This window comes from Psammomys obesus, unplaced genomic scaffold, assembly GCF_907164565.1.
Source record: "Psammomys obesus unplaced genomic scaffold, mPsaObe1.curated_primary_1811, whole genome shotgun sequence".
Classification (NCBI taxonomy): domain Eukaryota; kingdom Metazoa; phylum Chordata; class Mammalia; order Rodentia; family Muridae; genus Psammomys; species Psammomys obesus.
Window position 1 is genome coordinate 5964310 of NW_026585626.1, and position 20336 is coordinate 5984645.

The window sequence follows — 20336 nt, forward strand, 5'->3', positions numbered from 1 at the left end:
GTTTTTGTCTGCTTGTTTTCAGACAGGCTCTTGCTACATCACCCTGGTTGGTCTCCAACTTGTGGTCAGACTGCCTGCCCCTGCCTCCCAAATGCTGGGGTCACAAGCATGTGCTACCACAGCCAGCTGTACAGACTGTTTTGTGTCTATCCTGACTACAAACATCCAGGGCAGGCCCCATCTAATATTGGAAGCTGAACACTTCCAGATATTCGCAGCACAGACTTCAGGGAGGCGAGGATGCAGGCAGAAACCAGTGTATTTGTGGACCATCAGCCTCTTCACTGGATAATTATTAGCCTTAGCTTCCGCCCAGACAATCAGGTTTTAGAACGTGGACTTGGTATGTCGCTGAGTTGCAGGGACCCTTTTGCCCTCTAGTCTTAAAGCTTTGGTCAGGTCACCAGTAACCAATAGTTTTCAGTTGCTGAAAACAAATCCAGGATAAACAAGTTATGGGAGCACGAGAGATTTTTTTCCTACAATAAGAGCTTTATCTCTTTTTCTGTCTTTCTTTAGTCATTCTGTCCCTTCTTCTTTCCCTTTCTCTTCTCTTGTCACGTAGGGCCAGGGTCTCACTCTATAGGACAGGTTGGCCTTGAACTGACTATAAGCCAGGCGAGCCTGGAACTCACAATAACCCTTCTCTTCTTGAGTCCTGCGGCCGAAGGTGTCAGCCAGCACCCACAGCTTGTTGCACTATTTCACTATCCAAATGCTTATAAATAAAAGCTTAGATGCCTCAGTGTAAGGGATTTCAGACTACACCCTGATGAACACACCCAAGAGACTGGTAGGATGTGGAGGTCTGTCAGCCAGAGAACGTGGTGATGCTCAAAACATGCACTCATGATGAAAGGAATCGTTACTCCTTGACCGCATGACATGAAAGCGATCAAAAACTTGACTCATAATAATTTAGATGTAATGGACCAATTCCTTGAAAGACACGAATCCACAAGGAACGGATAACCTCAGCAAGACCATGGTCTATCAAAGGAGTTCAACCAGTAATTAATATACATTACTACCTCTTCAATACACATTTAAGGAAGCCATGATAGGGATTCTCCATAGTCTCCCCTCCAGGAAAAAAAACAAAAACAAAAACAAAAAAACAACCAAAACACCAAAGCACACCTTCATATCACAATTAAAAAGTTCCAAGCATAGTTACATAGTTCCAAGTCATTAGTTACAGGCTGTGTAATTGTAAACAGAGGTTGCTGTTTGCTGAGTTAAGAATGAACTGAAGGGAAGACAAGTGTGGGCAGCACAAGAACACCTAGAATTAAGAGATCTCGAAGCACTGCCGCAAGGGACCTGCCAGCAGAGTTAGGCGCACACTCACAGCCTCTGGAGGCTGCAAGGTGTCCATTTTAGGCACTGCAGTGATTAGGAATGGTTTGTAAGTCAGCCCAAGATCAATAAGGCATTCGTGTGTGAGCTTCTGCCTGAAAGGTTATTGATCAGTGAGCAAGAAAGAACTTACAGAGAGAAAAGCTATGGTGGCTTTGATTTATTAGCAGTGGCTTAAACGTGAGTCACCGTGCGACTTGTCACAGAGCCTGGGCTCAGGCACTAAGAAGTCCAAGTGCAGTGAGGGGGCATAAGCCTGACGCACAGCATTCCGGATCAGGTGCCCAGACGCGTCAAAGGCCAGCCTGGCTTCTTTCTTGCTCTGTCACTAAGAATTCTCTATGCCTCAGTTCTCCTGTCTATGGACCAAGTTTAGTAACGTCTCCTCCAGAGCAGAAGGACCAGATAGGCAAACACGTGCAGAACTCCCAGGACAATGCCTAGCACACAGTAGGCATGCACAAACACCACGGTCACTTGGGAGAACTTTTAGGGTTCCTTTTTTAGGGAGATGCTTTACCTGCAAGCAAGCGAGAAATTGGGAGGTGAATGCTAACTTTTTCTTGGGAAACACAGTATCTGATAGTTTCCACTGAGTGTCCACAAAGACTGAGTGTGATTGGCTGTTCACCGTCAGTAAAACCACCATGACACTGCGTCAGCACAGCTAGGCATTTCTTGTAAGCTTCAATTAACACTTTTTCCTAAAAAAGAGGGTTTGTAACGTAAGTTACTCAAAAGACTGTATTGCTACAAGACTGACTTAGTACCTCAAATCCCACGGTGGCTAAATATCTCAAGTAGTAATACAGGCCAAACCAAACTCAGTCCTCACTCCCAGAATGGGTCCCTTTTTGCCACTGTCCTCTGTCCCAGTGGATGACATCACTTGTCAATACGGCTGTGGACACCTAGAAGTTAGCAGTATTGGCCTTTACCTCAGTCCATGCTGTCCAGTCCATTATCAAAGTGACAATTTTCTATTTTTCACTTCCCTCAAAACAATCTATTCTCTTGTTCTCCAGACATAGCCACCATGTCTCTGTTAAACTCCCTGCTTCTACTCGTCTCATCCGTCCATTCTTCACAGAGTATAGTTTTTAAAAACACAAACTGGACCATAACACTGTTAGGTAGACCCTAATGGCCTCCCACTTCAACTAGAATATGACTCAGATGACCCCTATGGTCCAGGTATCAGGCAGCCCTGCCAACCCCTATCCTCCCCCTCCAGGCAGAGCCTTCTCAAAGCTCCCGACAACCACAGGCCTCTCATCACACAGAATGATGGATTTGGGCTTTGAACCGGTAACCCTGTTCTCTTTGTCCAGTAATTTTTTTTTTAAGATTTACTTACTTATTAAGTATATAGTATTCTGTCTGCATGTACACCTGCACGCCAGAAGAGGGCATCAGGTCTCATTATAGATGGTTGTAAGCCACCATGTGGTTGCTGGGAATTGAACTGAGGACCTCTGGAAGAGCAGACAGTGCTCTTAACTTCTGAGCCGTCTCTCTAGCTCCCTCCAGTAGGTTTTCACACACTGTTCAAGTCTCATCTGACCATCTGACCTCTACAGGTTCTTATTAATGAAGGCCAAAATTATTTTACGTCACGGGATAAAATGTAGCAAAACTAAAACCTTTTTCTTGGACAAACATAACCACTATTTTTACAGGTTTAATGTCCGGAGAAGATTATGGGGAAAATGAACATACTTACATAAGAGTGTATATCATTTCCTATTTGGTTTCTTTTTTCTTATTACACTGTAGAATTGAGCTTCTGAATCTTTATTGAGTGTGGAAGGGGCAGTGTGCTATGAGCTAAGCTGACAAGCCCTTCCTTCTTCAAACCTCTAACTTTCCCCTCAGCTTCTCTCTGCAGCTCCCAACACAAGAACTCACATCCAGAGCGCACCAATCCTGCACCATTGAAATCACGTGCGTTAGCTTCATCTGCAGCGTAAAGGCTGCTTCCCATTCCGGCTCCATTTCAATGTGCTGTCCTACTTGACGTGTGATTGGGTCCATTCCCTTAGAAAGCAGAAAGAATTCAGTTTGTGAGATAAAAACCAGGTTTTTTCCTTACACAGAAACCAAAGAAATTTAATGAAGGGGGAAGGGAGAAGAAATCTAAGAAGGAATGCATAAGAAATATAAATTGATTACAGAGACTAGTCAAATAAGGTAAATTTATAAACAAAAAGTGTCAAGGAAAAAAAAACTAAGAAATCTATCTCTCATTTATGTATTTGTTTGTTTATGTCACTTTGTTTATATTTGAAATAAGGTCTCCTTAAGCAACTTGGCTGGCCTGGAGCACATGGTCCCTCTGCCTCAGTTTCCTATATGCTGGCATTATAGCCATGTGTCACCGTTCCTCACCAGGCTCTGTGTGCCAGTGGTGGTTAAATACAGGCCCCACACATACTAAGCACATGCTTCAGCAGAGTTCTATCCTCAGCCCCTTGACAGTCTTGTAAAATATGACTCTCTGCAAATGTACAGTTGTTGGGGTAATCTTTCTGTGCACTATGTAAAAGCTGTCTCTGTATTACTCAGCTGTTAATTCTGTACTAGCAGATGGTTGAGTACCGTCTGGGTTGTGGTATTGTTATTTTTATGGCTCATCACCTGCCTCACATTGAGATAACGGGCCACATGGCAGATGTAGGTTAGAGTACTCAGCTAATTTAAGTTAAATGAGCTAGTTGGGAGGCAGCCTAAGCTAAGGTCTGAGCTACAATAAGTATTAATAAGTCTCTGTGTCATTAGTCAAGCCCTGGCAGGCTGAAGAAAGTCTGGCAATATAAAGTTATATTAGAAGACAGATTTTCTACTTATTCACTAACATGTAGCTGAAAGTGTTCACAGCGCCAGAATGAAAAAAAGATAACAACAGATAAACACCCTTTGATACAAACTAGTGTAACTTTTAAAAGAAACTAGCTAAACTATCCTGGTCTGTAAGAACCATTTATTAACAGAATAAAGAACATCTCCAACATCTTCAAAAGGGAATGGCCAATCCTGGTCACTCCTTTTTAAAATAGGACTATAGGACCCACCACAGTTAAGTGTTTTTTAGAGAGATCGCCTATCTTCTTTTAGAACTGTTTATATGCTTATTTGTTTCTACCCCTAGACTCTGAGTTGCAGGTAGGTATGCTTCACAAAGAGATTAATCAGGAAAAAAGTTTAGATTACACTATGTACAAATCCCACCAAGAGGAAAAGGAAATATGGAAACAAAAAAAACAAGGGTCAGAGAGATGTCTCAGTGTGTAACAGAGCCTGAAGTCAGCCTGAAGATCTGAGTCACTCTGAGAGAGCCACGTGGTGGAAGGGGAGAATGGATTCCCATAAGCTGTCTCTTGACTGCCACAAGTATGCTATGGCATGCATTCACCAGCAAACACACACACAAAACCCACTCACAACACAAAAAAAAACCAAGAGGGGTGTGAGTCTAGTGGGAGCTAGGCCTAACGGTAGCTGTCTACTGTCTGTGCACAGGGTACTGAGTTTGATAGCAAGCATCAGAAAACAACTATGGTTTCTTAAATACTGAACTGAAGTACATTTCCAAGTAAGTGCCCTAACAACCCACCACAGAGAAGGACCTGCGAACTCTCAGCAGTACTTATGAGAACCCAAACATCTTTTTCACAACTTCTTTTCCCTGCAAGTGTGTTTTGCTTGCACATCATGTCGGTGTGCCACATTCATGCAGTGGCCAAGGTGACCAGAGGAGGACAGTGCCTCCCCTGGAACTGGAGTTACAGATGGCTCAGAGCTGTCAGGCGGCTGGATGGAAGGACCAGAACCTGGGTCCACTGGAGCAGCCAGTGCTTTTAACTACGGAGCCCTCTCTCCAGACTCAGGCAAAACATCTTTAAAAAAAAAAACAACAAACTTATTTATTATTATTGTGTGTATGATGTGAGTGTGGGCTTGTGCGCGAGGACAACTCTGAGGAAGCAGTTCTCTCCTTGTGCTGGATTCTGGGGACAGAACTCATGCCACCTGACTTTACAATAAGCACTTTATATACAGAGCCAGTGTACTGGTCCACTGAAACATCTTTAGCTGGATCTCATATAACCTACTCCCAAGGAGCCTCAATTATAGAGGAATTTCTTGACCCAACTCATCTTTGTGAAATGTGCCAAAAATGGGGTGTGGGGAAGCACACAGAAATGTGTTGTACATACCTGCATGCATTTCAGTAATTCCAAAAAGGCATCGAACCCTTCCAGGAACTTTTGCCTCAGCTCATCTGACCACTCAGTTGGTTTGCTAATCAATACATACCTACACAGACAGACAGCAGGAGCAGTGAACATGGCAGCACGGGCATTTCACAGGCAGTATGGTTTGGAAACTAAGCAAACACTCACTTAAGATCCAAGATGAGGCTCTGAACTCTCCTGAACTTGAAGGCTTGGATGGCTGTGTAGCGTTCAAATTGGAATCTGCCCTGGGCATCTCTGTGTTTCAAATGGTTCATGAAAGCCTTAATGATAACAGTCATCAGGTTCTCTTCTGTGATGAGCATTCGAGCCTAAAACAGAGTTTATCAGAAAGTCTGGTGATCAAAACCCCTGCGCAGGAAGCATGGAGAGCCTGCAGCGCTAGCCTGGCACCTGCGCACCACACCGCAACACAGGCGTCTCAGATCCTGAGTGCCTCAGACCTTCCCAAAGATGCTTTACACTTATGTGAGCGAGTGTTTGCCCATGTCCACGTATGTGCAGCACAGATGTGCAGCGTCCACCGAGTCCGGAAGAGGGCATAGTGATGTAACTCCTTAGCTGAGAAATTTACACATTATTCAATAAGTTCGGGTACTTACTGCAGGATCCAGAGGGTTATGTCACTGATTTTCTAAAGTGTAGTATGAAACTGTATTTCCCTTATTTTACCAGTTGACACTTATTTTTGCTTTTCTGTCTATGTACACACAACTCTAGGAAGTAAAAAGGTCTTCTAGCTCCTGAGGTCTGCCACCCGGACACAAACTTAAGTTGTTTTTGCATTGTCCCGGAGCTGGCATTTAGTACTGACCTACCTTGGAGCGTATATGTAATGTAAGACTCTGTATGCACTGAATACGAAAGCATGGATGCGGAGCCACAGCTGCCTCTTTCCCCACAGCGAGCATGCTATCAACTATCATGTGCTATTTAGTCTTCACGTGCTATAAAAACTTTCACGTGGAGACTACCCTGCAGCCGCATACGCGGTCACGCTTCTAACCACCACCAGGCACCCTTTCCTATCCCATTTGGCCAAGTCTGGCCTGTTGTCACTTGCACTGTTGTGGGGTCTGTGATATTACAAAAGATGTCGCAAATATCCACTATGTAAGACGGCAAAAATACTTCAAAGAGAATGCCTGCCCCACAAGCAGAAATCCCCGAGGGTAGCAGAGTCTAAGTTTTGACAATATCGCCAACTTCTTCCCATAAAGGGTTTGATGATCACGAGGCTGACCCACCATATCAGCCTTTCTCACTCCACTCTCACACAACGCGATTTCACTCTGACCTTCTGTATTAAAGTAGAAGTACAGTGGTCAAAGAAAACTAGCCCTCCTGTGGTAGGTGGGAAAAAGTAAAGGTGGAAGAATGGCAGAGTCTCCCATGTCGCTATGGTCAAGGCTGAAGGAGCACCAAGTACAGACAGGTTACACAAACGGAGTGTCTTTCCTATTTGCTGTACTGATTGGGAAGTAAAAGGAAGCGAGGTAATCCCACTGGGCTGGAAAACAGCTGTGCAGCGCAAGCTTGCAAGACAGGAGGAAGCCCGGGAGCTTAGTGGGATAATAACGCTGGGGAAGGCAGCCTGCAAAGGCAGGCACCGCCAGCTTGGTGAACGTTAGGGGGGTTCACACACTGGAAAGGTTTGGGTGTCCTCTATCATTTTTATTCATATTTTATAATTCATATTAAATTCTGTAGCTCAGTACACAGTTTATAACATATCCACAACAGATTAAACTCTCCCCTAAGACTGAAGAAAAATGTTTTGGGGACATGCTCTTGTTAAATTCAGTGCTATGGGATAATAACAGGAGAATGCCGACTGGGGCAGTTAAGACAAACTGAAGGCTGAGCATGGTATCCTACGCCTGTAAACTCAGCACTTGGGACCAGAGGAGGCAGATCTCTATGAGTTCAAGGGCAGTCTTGTCTACACAGGGGATTACAGGGGATTCCCATTCATTAATGGGAAAATTACTAAAAGACATTCTTTACTAGAACACATTCCTTAACAAAAAGAAATGAAAAAACCTGTCTTTGTTTTTCCTACTAGAAAAGGCACGTGAGGGGGTGCACATGAGTGCTCGGAAAGCTTCAGGGCCTTGCTCGTGCACTGGGTCTCCAGGCACATGAAGGCTTCTGCTCCCTGCAGAGCCTGCACATGTCTTCCTTCGGGCATCACAGAGGGCGCCTTCCCAAGCCAAGCCTCTGAACTCTGGAAAGGCCAGATCTCCCCTATCCTGTCTCAGAAAGCAGAGTGAATGTGTACTGGTGTTTGCCTGCACTGATGTCTGTGCACTACATTCAAGTTTGGAGTCTGTGGAGCCAGAAGGCAGCATCAGGCCTCCTAGGACTAGAGTTCCAGGCAGCTCTCAGCCACCATGTGGGTGCGGGGAACTGAACTCAGGTCCTCTGGCACAACACTTCAGTTATTTACTCAAATCACATCTGTTTTGTTCATCATTTCACATTTAAAAGCCATGCCTAATGAATGCAATAATTTTGTTCAATGAAGTACAATTTTTAGTTAACAGAACATGATAAAACTTGATTAATGGAAGCTTCAGGAGTGTGCTGGCTAGTTTTATGTCAACTTGACACAAGCTAGAGTCACCTGAGAGAAGGAAGCCTCAACTGAGAAAATGCCTCCATAAGACAGGGTTGTGGGCAAGCCTGTGGACCATCTTAACTAGTGACTGATGGGAGAGGAACAGCCCATTCTGTGTGGCACCATCACTAGGCTGTGGTCCTGGGTTCAATAAGAAAGCAGGCTGAGCAAGCCAGCAAGCAGCACTCTTCCATGGCCTTTTATCAGCCCCTGTCTCCAGGTTCCTGCCCTGTGTGAGTTCCTGTCCCGACTCCTCCACTGATGGACCACAATGTGGAAGCACAAGCTGAATAAACCCTTTCCTCCCCAAGTTGCTTTTAGTCATGGTGTTTCATCGCTGCAGTAGTAACCCTGGCTAGGGCAGGTAGCACCTGGCAAGCCTGAGTAAAAGACACACCAAGCAGCGTGACTCAGTGGCCTTAGCTGTTCTGTCCTTCCGAGGGGAAGGTTGAGAAGAATATTGTTCAAGATCTAAGGTGTTATATATTATCTGATCCGAACGTCAAGAATTTATTTGATAAACCAATCAGCTAAATGTTAACTCACTAGTCCAAAACCCACTAGGAAATCCTAATGGGAAAGTATTGAATGTAAACAAACTCTCCTCCATAATTACTTTGCTATTCAAAGCTATGTTCTGAGTGGTGGGCAATGTCTAAAGTCTACCTCCTACACAAAGTATCACCCTATCCAGGAACAACACACACGTCTTACCTCTATTATTTTGAGGCTTATGAAAACAAGGGCGTTCTCTAGTCTTTCAGTACTTACAAGTGAAGGCACTGTGAATATCTGAACCGAGAGGTCTGCGACTGAAAACTCTCTGTCGTGGTCATCTGTCACATAATCATTCTGCAAACGCTCATAGTTCTAGTAAGAAGGCAAAAAGAGGCAAGGAGTGCCAACTATGAGTTACAAAGAAGAGGCAAACACTACTCACCAGAGTAGGTGCGGTGAAGAACTGGACAGACAGAGCAGTCACCGACACTGCTCGCTCGTGATCATCCTCCATAAAATCCCTCTGCAACTGCTGGTAATTCTAAACAACAAGGGGGAAATTCACCTCTAATCCAGTGACCAAATGGTTAAGGATTATACTAAAAAGTCAGTGCTGGAGAAGGCAATGGGGAGACAGTGCTAGGACAATGGAAACTCAAGCTGTGTTAATAGATTCTTCTGGATCACAGTGGCAGTTTAGCAGCCCAAACAGCGGTCAAAGCTCCTAAAATCCTGAGGCCACTCAGGATGAGGCCAGTGTACACTGGCTCAGACACAGCAACATCCTGCTCTCTGTCCCCAAAGCAGGCTTACACTCCTTCAGAATACACATAAGAATCATATAACTCCTTCAAGGTCACCAACAGACTTGGAAATCAGACACAAACACAGACGTTCTGGTAGAGCCCTCCAAATGGCAATCATGTGCTTGGTTGGCTAAGAGCTCCTACTTGGGGACATACAGAAAGGAACCTCTTAGCATCAGCAGATGCTGCTGATCGTAAGTCAATTCTGTCAACCATCTGGACCATCCATATCCTGCAAACAGAGGCACGTGCCTCCATGAACTTGAATAGGATTAAACTACGATTCAGAACGACATGGAGTTTGGTCATCAGTTCACATCCCAATCACTGCTCTTTTTATGTTGAGGGGGGACAGGGACTCTTGTTTCTCCATCTTTAGGAGTAACGGGTAAAGACTATGAAGTTCCGTGGAATTTCAATTGATGTCCTGACAATTCACTGTTAAACACTAATATATTTGGACATACTATAGTTATTCCATAGGTAACCTATCTATCAGCAAGACTGAGAAAAACCCTACTTACTTTTGCAAATCGAACAGCAAACAGCTTCTTATACTTGAGATCCATGAGCAGGCTGCTCATGAACAGCTGGTGGTACACACTCCTAGCGCCTTCAGAAAGGAGCAGAGTGTGAGGCAAGCCACAATTCCATTTCCATAGTTTTAAGTGTCTCAAACCACAAGACCAAAACTCTCTGTGCTTTGTTCAGAACAAAACATTTGTAATTAATCCCCTTTTTAAAAGGATTTTACTTCAGTTTTCCACAGGTGTGTCTATATGTGTGCACGTCCAGGTGACCACGGAGGTCAGAAGTGCCAGACCCCTCCGGAACTGGCATTACAGGCGGTTGTGAGGCACCTGATCTGTAGGCTGGGAGCAGACCTTGGTCCTCTGTTGGGGAGTATGCACCCGTAACCACTGAGCCACCTCTCCCATCCTGCAATGCTTTTAGAAATAAAATGCTAATTAATCTCCCTCCCTCCCCTTTGTAGTTTTGAGACTGGGCCTTGTGACATAGCACATGCAGGCCTAGAGCCTAGGTTGGTGTTGTCTCCTCCTGCCTTGGTCTCCTGAGTGCTGGGGATACAGGCAGGTGTCACCTTGCCTAACTCTAAATGTGCTTCTATAATTAAATATAAAGGTTGTTTATTCTAGGTCACAGAGATGCCCTATAACGTTTTTGGCTTTTTTTTCCCCCAAAAGTGCTAAAGTGTGTGCTTTCTAGGGACTGAATGTGGCTCTACAACTGTAATTTTAAAAGCATAAAGACGGGCTGGAGAGATGGCTCAGAGGTTAAGAGCACTGGCTGCTCTTCCAGAGGTCCTGAGTTCAATTCCCAGCAACCACATGGTGGCTCACAACCATCTATAATGTGATCTGATGCCCTCTTCTGACAAGCAGGTGTGCATGAAGATAGAATACTCATATACATAAAAATAAATATATCTTAAAAAAAAGATAAACACATTAATTTAAAACATTTTCAAATTAAGAGAAACACCCAACTTTGACACCCCCCCACCCAGCAAAACTTAGAAGCAATAAGCAACTCACCTTTCCATAATTTGGAATCATTAAGCATCAGTCTGTCGACCAGAGATGAATTTTCACCATCTGGACCTTCTTGTAATCCCACCTGACACAAAATCCGGCGAAGGCCATCTTTAAACACAAGGAACAATGGTCATGGGAGGGAAAAGAAATACTAAGGGAAAATGACACGAGTGTGGGCTCCAATCAGAGTTCCATAAGTCTTAGTAAAGACTAAACCGAAAAGGGGGCTTACTAACCATTTTATCTTTACAAAAAGCCTTCTCTGCTTTAGTGAACTCAGAGAAAAAGAATGCCTGGCTGCTGATACAATGCTGTTCTCTAGCATTCACACTAATGGAAGCAGCAGTAGTAAAACTAGCCACAAATACCACCATGTTTAAGGCAGCCATCATCCAAACATGGTAACAGAAGAAAGCACGAGCCCTACACTCTAACACGCATCGGTACAGGTTATTAGTGTATGTAAACTACTTCCCATACACTGCAGCCCATTACAGCTCTGCCGTGAGAGGCCTGGAGGCGGGCTCCCATCTTTTAAATGTCACCCTCTAGACAAGCTTTCCAGCACATATGTATGTGGTCTATCTCATCTGTATTGTAACAGTACACAGTGTGGTGTTTTTCTAAACAGCCTTCAGTACAACTGTTAGGGACCTTCTTGCCTATATATGACAGTAGCATAAACCTATCCCTAATTTACCCGTTAGTGCTGGAACCCACCTTGCATTTTTGGCTCTGGACATGGAGTTCATGATTATGGTATATTACAATTGTCTCCTATGTAAGCTGAGGAAAGATAAACCTAAACCCAAGCAAATACAAACCCATACAGTCCAATGTACATGTTTTCAGAAATGCAAAGTACTAGCTTTGTATAAAGGCTGTAGGGGGCCAAACATTTAAATTAATTTTATTTAAATTGTACTATCACTAGGTTTTAATTATGGCAGCATTTTGCAGCTTCGTTTGTCAATGGTCCTCAGAATGCATCATTGAAACAGTTCCTTTTGTCAAGTTATTTAGATATGGTCTCAACATACTAAACCTACCTGAATATCCAATAACACTTCCCAGCCACGACAGAGCTTTCAAACCAAAATTCTGATGAGCAGCCACGGAGGAGTGCATGACCTGAACCTTGAGCGGCTTGGTCTGTCTGCTGGTGTTCCTCTTAAAGGAAACCGGGAGGAGACGAGAGTAACTTAAAACAGCTGGCTAAGAGGCGGAAACACGTCAGCATTCTCGATACAGTCACAACAGCACACACCATTTCAGGTACCTGTTTAATAAAGCACTAGGAAAAAACCTTACTGCTTTAGGTTATTTTCTAGACAGAATCTAAAGATTCAGTGACAACAAGAAGAGACCCCATCTTGTGAGTCAGCAGTGCCTTTGGTCATACATTTGAAAACCCATAGTACCAACTACAAATAGCTTAGATGGTCAAGTAAGCTTGCTTTCCGCCTTCAATTTCTTAAAACACTTAACATTATTTAAATAATCCAGTTCACTGCTTAGATGTGCTCAATTCAACTTTAAAAACCATGTTAGCATACACACAACATAAAACCTAACATCTCAACTATTTCTAAGAACACAGTTCAGTACTACTGTTCAGTGTTCACACTGTTGGAAAAGCAATATTCAGAATGCTACCCTTCACCCCCTCCGGCAGACAGGGTCTCTCTACATAGCCCTGGCTATCTTGGAACTCACTATGTAGACAAGGCTGGTCTTAAACTCAGAAATCCTCCTGCCTCTGCCTTTTGCTGGGATTAAAGGCAGGTGCTGGGGTGATCTCTCTGCACACTTTGTAAAGACTGCCCTTGTATTATTCAAACGCTGTTTCTTTACCTGAGTGCAGACTTTGGTATTATTCCTACGGCTGCATCATATTTTGCAAACACTCCTTCCCACACTTTGTGATTGGTTTAAAAAAGAGCTGAACAGCCAATAGCTGAGGCGGGCGGGAAAGAACCAGGCTTGGGAGGAGTCTCCATTGCACATACAGGAACAAAAAGGTGCTCGGACCGAGAGACGGAGGAAGGGGCACATGGCAGATCAGATTAGTATAAAGGGATTAATTTAAGAGCTAGTTCTGAAACAAGACTCAGCTAAGGGCAAGCTTTAATAATAAATATAAAAGGTCTCCGTGTCATTATTGAAAGCTGGCGGTCCAAGAAAGTCCAGCTATGATTGGCACCAAACTGTTACAGGCAGGTGCCACCATGCCCAGCTAGAGAATGAATTCTTTTATTTATTTTTAAGATTTTATTTTTAATTTTACGTGTATGCATGTTTTGCCCACGTGTCTGCATATCACGTGCATACAGTGCCTGTGGAGGAGACCAGACAGCAAGCATCAGATCACCCTGAACCAGTGTTATGTAGATGGTTGTAGCTGTCCTGTGGGTGCTTGGATTTGAACCTGGGTCTTCTGTAAGAGCAGCCAGTGCTCTTAAGCCCCAAGAATACTTCATTTTGAAAGCTAAAACCTCATAGCCTCTGAACACATGCCTGCACCTTCCTTGGCCACCATCACTCTACTCTCTGTCCCTCATACAAGTGGAATCATTTCACTTTACAGTCAAGACCTATAAGCTGTGCAGCACCTGCAAAATGGCTGCCGCCTTAAAGTGTGGAATGACACTCCACTGTACACGCAATGCCACACTCTCTGTCTACCGGTCAGCGGACACTGGGTCCTGGAGTCTTCTTTACCCTCATATCTGGAAGCAAAACTACTAGCTCACACTGTAATTCTGCTTTAATTTCTTGGGGAATTGCCCTGTAGCTTTCCAGAGTGGCTCCTGTCCCTTTATGTAGGTACAGTTATTATGTAATTCAAATGCTGATTTCTGTAACCCCCTTCTAGTCTTAAAAAAAAAAAAGGCTCTTTCTCTCACAATAACAAGCTATATGTAATAATAACGATTATGAAAATTATTAGGTAAGGTTTATATTTGCATATCTGGCACCCTTGGATAAAGTATTCTACTCTCTATCAGTTTCTATCATCCTAAATAATGTAACTGTGAGACTAAGAAGATCTAGTCTGCAACCCCATCAGAGACTTAAGAAGGAATAAATATTACCTAAATAGGTCTGAAGCGGAGGGAAGCAGCTTCGAAGAGAATAGAAATGACAGAGCTATTTGGCTGTCTGGACAGTCCCCCCAAATTCTTCTGTAAGGTTGGAGTATCACCTTCCCATTCCCATCACACTCCACACGGTTTCAATTATCCCAGATCCCCGTTGACTCTATCTTTCTGGAGAAACATCATTCTAGCAAGAGTGAGGTTTCCCCAGTTAGGGTGTAGTGTATGTCTCCATGTCCTTTTGTTTGTTTTGTTTTTTTGAGACAGGATCTCTCTATATAGTCCTGGCTGTCCTGGACTCACTTTGTAGACCAGGCTGGCCTGGAACTCACAAAAATCCTCCTGTTTCTGCTTCTCTGAGTGCTGGGATTACAGGCGTGGGCCACCATGCCCAGCTGTCTCTATGTTCTTATTGGCTATTAATCTTTATTAGAGAAATGTCTACTGAGTCCTGTAACATATCCTAAACACACAACTTTACTTCCTTTTACTTCTTGTCTGAGTCCTCTCTTTAACCCATCTCTATTACCTACTTTTTACATGTATGGCTTTGCAGATTTTCTCTGTATGCACACATCATAAACATCTGTGTTAGAAATGCTTTTTCCAAATCAGCCATCTGTCTTTTGACTTCAGGTATGGAATATTTTGTTAGGTAAAAATTCGATGTGGTCAAAAATGCATGTAGTTTCTTTTCTGCCTCCTGAAGTTCTAGTCTTGACAAAGATGTGTCCCTTTGTTGTCACCCAGTTTCTTCACAAGACTTAGTATATCCAGGCTCTTCTGTGACAGCCAACACCTGGCTACTCTAGACAAATACCACCAGAGCATACTCCACTGGCATTTACGGAGACAGGGAGGCAGCCAACATGTACTTACATAGATCAAACATGAAGGCCACAACCTGTCTGAGCTTTTCTTTCAAACGTGGGAGGCTTCGTGAATGTGCATGTCAGCCATCCCTGCACTTGGCTCATGCTACTCTTCCCTGCAGTGCTGCTGCAGCACGTGAGCACATGTCCCAAAACAGCGATTTAGAGGGACTACCGCCCCATTCAGGAGCATCTTTAAACGTCAGAGAAATCCAATTTAGACCTTATGAATATGTCTTTATTGAAAAGCTTTTGTTTAGCACAGGAGCAAGAATGGTGCAAAATAAAGCTGTAAAAATTGCCCATGCCCATCTACTGGAAGCATTTTATCCCAACTGATCTATCGTTTATACACACACACATGCACACAGACTTCTTTTTAAACCATCAAGAGTCAAGTTACTCATATCATAGCATATTATACTTAAATATTATGGTAGCGTTTCCTAAAAATGGGAACCTACGCTTTTGTATGGCCATGGTACAGCTTCTAATCATTTACTGAGTATGTTCAGTGAGAAATGCAAATTTAACAGATGGTTTCATTTCGGGAACATCAGAATGGCAATTTCTGGATTTCTTTTTTAATTTTCAAAAGCTTTCAAGAGGCAGTGGCAGGTGGATCTCTACAGAATTCAGGGCCACACCGATCTACATAGTGAATTTCAGGTCAGTCAGGACTACACAGTAAGGCCTTCTCTTATAAAAACAAAAAAAAAGTGGGTGGGGGGGCTGGAGAGATGGCTCAGTGGTTAAGAGGACTGCCTGCTCTTCCAAAGGACCTGGGTTCTATTCCCAGCACCCACATGACACCTCACAATTGTCTGTAACTCCATTTCCAAGGGATCAGACACATTCATATTAATGCACATAAAATAAAATTAAATAAATTATTTTTTAAAAAGCATAAAAACAAAACCACCACAAATAAAAGCCAAGTGATTTCAGGAAAGTAGTTATCTCTAGGGAAGGAGGAAGAAAAATAGGATAAAAACACACACACACATACACACACACACCCCCAGGAGCTAGGAAGACACTTTAAGGTCACCCTTAGCTATATGATGAGAATGGACTACGAGAGAATACTAACTAGCTCTAAAACAATCAATAAAACAAAAATAAAAGTCCTAAAAAGTCTATACATAGATGCTTACCGTCTTATATCTAACTACATATTTAAAACATTTTATAATGCATAAAATTCTTTTTAGAAAAAAAAAACAATTGCATTAGATGCAATTATATAAAATTATAAATGAACACATAAGTTACATGAAATATGAATTATATGAAAGAATTAAAAATAAACCTAAGCCAATCTCATCACTCTGGAGTCAGAGGGAGGTGGCTCTTTGTGAGTTCAAGGCCAGCCTGGTCTACAAAGTGAGTCCAGGACAGCCAGGGCTACACAGTGAAACCCTGTCTCAAAAAAAACAATCCTCCACCCACCCAAAAAAAAAAAATCAATCAATCAATCAATCGAAAAGGGGGAAAGATTTTTCTTAAAAACAAAACAAAAGAAAAACAAAAAACCCCAAAATACTAAATGCTATTAAGTATTGAATATACCTTGTTATAATATACCAAGAAATACTCTTCTTGAATTTCAATTTTGGTCGTAAAGGCCAATTTAGTTCCTAAAAGTCAGCGAAACCCTCCTAATTAAGAACAAAACAGTGGGTTGGATAGTTTGGTGGTTAAGAGCACTGGCTGCTCTTGCAGAGGAGCAGGTTTGGTGCCAAGCACCCACATGACAGCCCACAACTGCTGTAATGCCAGTTCCAGAGGAGCCAATGTTTTCATCTGGTCTCTTCAGGTGCCAGCCTATGATACACACACAAACATGGAGGCAAAACACTCCTACATAAACCAAGTGTAAAAACAACTAAAAACAAAGCAAAAAATCATGACCATGAAGGTAGCTCAGTGATAGAGTGCAAAGAGCCTTCTAAGATTTCTCTAATGAGATGGAGAAACAGAAGATACTATGTCTTTGCTAAGTACTCATTATCCTGTTAGCAATCTTACATAGCTTTGAGAGGACTAGAGCAATCAATGTGAAGAAACATAACCAACCCTTAAACACAGCTTAGGTGATACTGGTTATGAAGGCACACAAATGTCTTAATAAATGCAAAATATAGTTAGTCTTAAGCTAATGAACAATAAAACATGCATGGTTTTAAATCACTTACCACAATGACAGATTTTGCTTGATCACAGTACTGGAAATCTCCATACCGAACAGACCTACGCCCCTGTAAAGACATTTAAAACTAACTGTAAAAGCACTATATTCAGCTTGAGGAGCCTGTAAACCAGTAAGTGTGTTTGGACATACAACAACTTGAGTCAGTTGTTAATATAAATTTATATATTCACTTTACATCTCGTCCTAGTCCTCCCTCCCTCTTCCCTTTATCTGCCCTCCCCTTCTCCTCAGAAAAAGGGAGGCCCCCAACCCACCCCAGCACATCAAGTCACATCAGGACTGAGCTCATCCTCATCCACTGAGGCCAGGCCAGGCAGCCTCGTGAGGAGAAAGTGATCAAAAAGCAGGCTATAGAGTCCATGTCAGAGACACCATCTACCCAACTTACTAGGGGACCCACATGAAGATCGAACTGTATGTGTCGGGGCCTAGGAACAGTCCATGCATGAGCTTCTGTCTCTGTGAGCCCCTGAGACCTACCCCAAGAGAGACAGCCAACTCCTGACACCATTAACAGTATGTTCACAGACAGGAGCCTAGCATAACTATCTTCTGAAAGGCCCCACCTAGCAGCTGATTGAATCAGATGCTGAGACTCAGCCAAGCATTAGACAGAGCTCGGGGAGTCCTGTGAAAGAGTAGAGGTAAAGGATAGAAGGACTAGGAGGGAATAAGAATGCCAAAAGACGACCAACAGAGTCAAGCAACCTAGACTCATGGGGGCTTACAGAGACGGAAATTGTTAATATTTTAATGTCTGCCCCAGTCATCAATGAAAAACTAAAAAATTTTCACTAATGCTATCTTGACTGCTTAAATTATCAGTATATATATTACCCTGACAACAGAACATTTTTTTTTATTTAATTTTATTTTTTTCTTATCAGTTACATTTTATTAACTCTGTATCCTAGCCGTGTCCCACTCCCTCATTCCCTTCCCAACCCCACCCTCCCCAGAACATTTATTTTAACAGACTTCTATAATGCCCATTGTCATGGCCCAGTATTTTTAATCACTGGGCAGAATTAAGGCAACCGGACATTTCCTTTTAATGTTCTTCCTCATAACAGCTTAGTTCTAACAACATATATTTGGGCCAGTATTCAAATGAAATAAAAAATAATAATAACCTAGACACATACACTTTAAACCAATTTTTCTAGGCTAGCTTATCTATAATAAATGTTCAATTTCTTTAATCCCAGACCTTGGGAGGTAGAGGCATGCAGATCTCTGTAAGTCTGAGGCCAATCTGGTCAACACAGAAAGTTCCAGCCAGCCAGGACTATGCAGTGAGATACCATCTCAAAAACTGTTGCATTTTTATGATAAATTACTTACGTCTCGATCGACGGTAGTTGCAAAGCCAATGGCTTCCTTCTGTGTGCAGTTCACGGCTTTCTGAAGAGTATAAATGACCTGCTCGTAGGTGTGAACCTCATCATTAAACAGCATGCAATAGTAGGTGTCACTCTTCTCTCTGGGGAGAAAACATTCACGACTTTAATGAGGTGTAAAGAAGGGGCGTGCCCACCAGGAGGCAGCTGTGTGCAAGAGCAGTAGCAGTGGAACTAGGGGGAGAAAAGTCAGCTCAAGCGCTGGCCAAAGGGCTTCGGGTGATGGTGGTTTCTATCCAGATGGCACCTGGCAATGCAAATATTATGAGAGGATCCCAGAGTTCCCTTTATTGGTGCCTGGTAGGTTAAATGAAAATAAAGTCAAACCAAACCAAACCAAAGCAAAAGCCAGGCTGTGGTGACACACACCTTTGATCCCAGCACTTGGGGAGTAGAGGCTGACGAATGTCTGAATTCAGGGTCAGTCTGGTCTACAGATCGAGTTCCAGGACAGCTGAGCTTACACAGAGAAACAGGCCCTCTACTCCCCAAAATGAGAGAAAAGCGAAAACAAAGCTATCTGTTCCTCAGGGGTTCAACCCAGATCTTAGAACAGTGACTCAGCAACTGAATTTCATGAATGCAGAGTTAGGGGACATATAAGGAACTGTCAACACTGACAAACCTGTATAGCAACACCTGGTCCTATTTACCCTGCTGGGCAGAGGTGGCACATGGCTTTGATCCCAGCTTTCAGGAGGCAGAAGCAGGTGGATCTCTGATTTCGAGGCCAGCCTGGTCTACAGAATGACTTTGAGGACAGCCAGAGGTGCACAGAGAAACCTTGCTATAAATAACAACAAACAAATTTAAAAAAGAAAGAGAGAGAGAGAGGAAGAAAGAAAGAAAGAGAGAGAGAAAGAAAGGAAGGAGGGAAGGAAGGAAAAAAGAAAAGAAAAGGAAAGGAAAGGAAAGGAAAGGAAAGGAAAGGAAAGGAAAGGAAAGGAAAGGAAAGGAAAGGAAAGAAAAGAAAAGAAAAGAAAAAGAAAAGCCACCCAACATTTTACCTACAACCCTAATTATCTGAAACACACTGAAAAAGCAGACATCACCCTTGGATGACTGACGTCCAGTTAGTGCTGTGACCTGATGTCCAGTCTCCAGGCTACAGTTACCCTCAGCTATGCACAAAGGTCCAACAAGCAGAACAGAAAAGGTCATGTGAGGTGACCATTTAACCAGAAATCAGCAGCCAGTCTTTTTAACACAGCTGTGGCTGAATTCAACTGTCTGCTCACAAGTGTATGACCTCAACAGTCTAAATAAAAATGGCAGATGTACAGTAAATGGCACAGTGTTGAATAAACTTTAAAATTAGAGGCAAAATGGCTAAAATTTCATTTGAACATTTCATAAATCCCTAGGTTCACTTAGCTCATCCCCTATTTCCAGTTTTATAAGATCATTCAAAAAGGAAAAGGCTAAGCCAGGTGTGGTGGCGCACACCTGTACCCCACCACTCGGGGAGGCAGAGGCAGGTGGAGCTCTGTAACTTTGAGGGCAGCATCGTCTACAAAGTGAGTCCGGAACAGCCAAGGCTACACAGAGAAACCCTGTCTCGAAAAAGAAAAAGAAAAAGAAAAAGAAAAAGAGAAAGAAAGAAAGAAAGAAAGAAAGAAAGAAAGAAAGAAAGAAAGAAAGAAAGAAAGAAAGAAA

At 43.0% G+C, this 20336-nt stretch overlaps 1 protein-coding gene across 2 annotated transcripts in view; it reads right to left on the bottom strand.

Moving 5' to 3' along the window:
- The window catches only part of Ubr2 (ubiquitin protein ligase E3 component n-recognin 2), an 81752-nt gene that overhangs the window by 39400 nt on the left and 22016 nt on the right, over positions 1–20336 (bottom strand). The window contains exons 6-15 of one of the 2 annotated variants that reach the window (XM_055613228.1): positions 18625–18763; positions 17264–17326; positions 12145–12265; positions 11096–11203; positions 10064–10152; positions 9176–9274; positions 5763–5926; positions 5577–5676; positions 3268–3396; positions 1880–2063 (exon numbers count right to left, since the gene is read on the bottom strand). In XM_055613228.1, coding sequence (XP_055469203.1) covers positions 1880–2063; positions 3268–3396; positions 5577–5676; positions 5763–5926; positions 9176–9274; positions 10064–10152; positions 11096–11203; positions 12145–12265; positions 17264–17326; positions 18625–18763 — 1196 coding nt within the window. Of the gene's footprint in view, positions 1–1879; positions 2064–3267; positions 3397–5576; positions 5677–5762; positions 5927–9006; positions 9106–9175; positions 9275–10063; positions 10153–11095; positions 11204–12144; positions 12266–17263; positions 17327–18624; positions 18764–20336 lie in introns of both variants that reach the window. The other variant, XM_055613222.1, reaches the window with a different exon arrangement.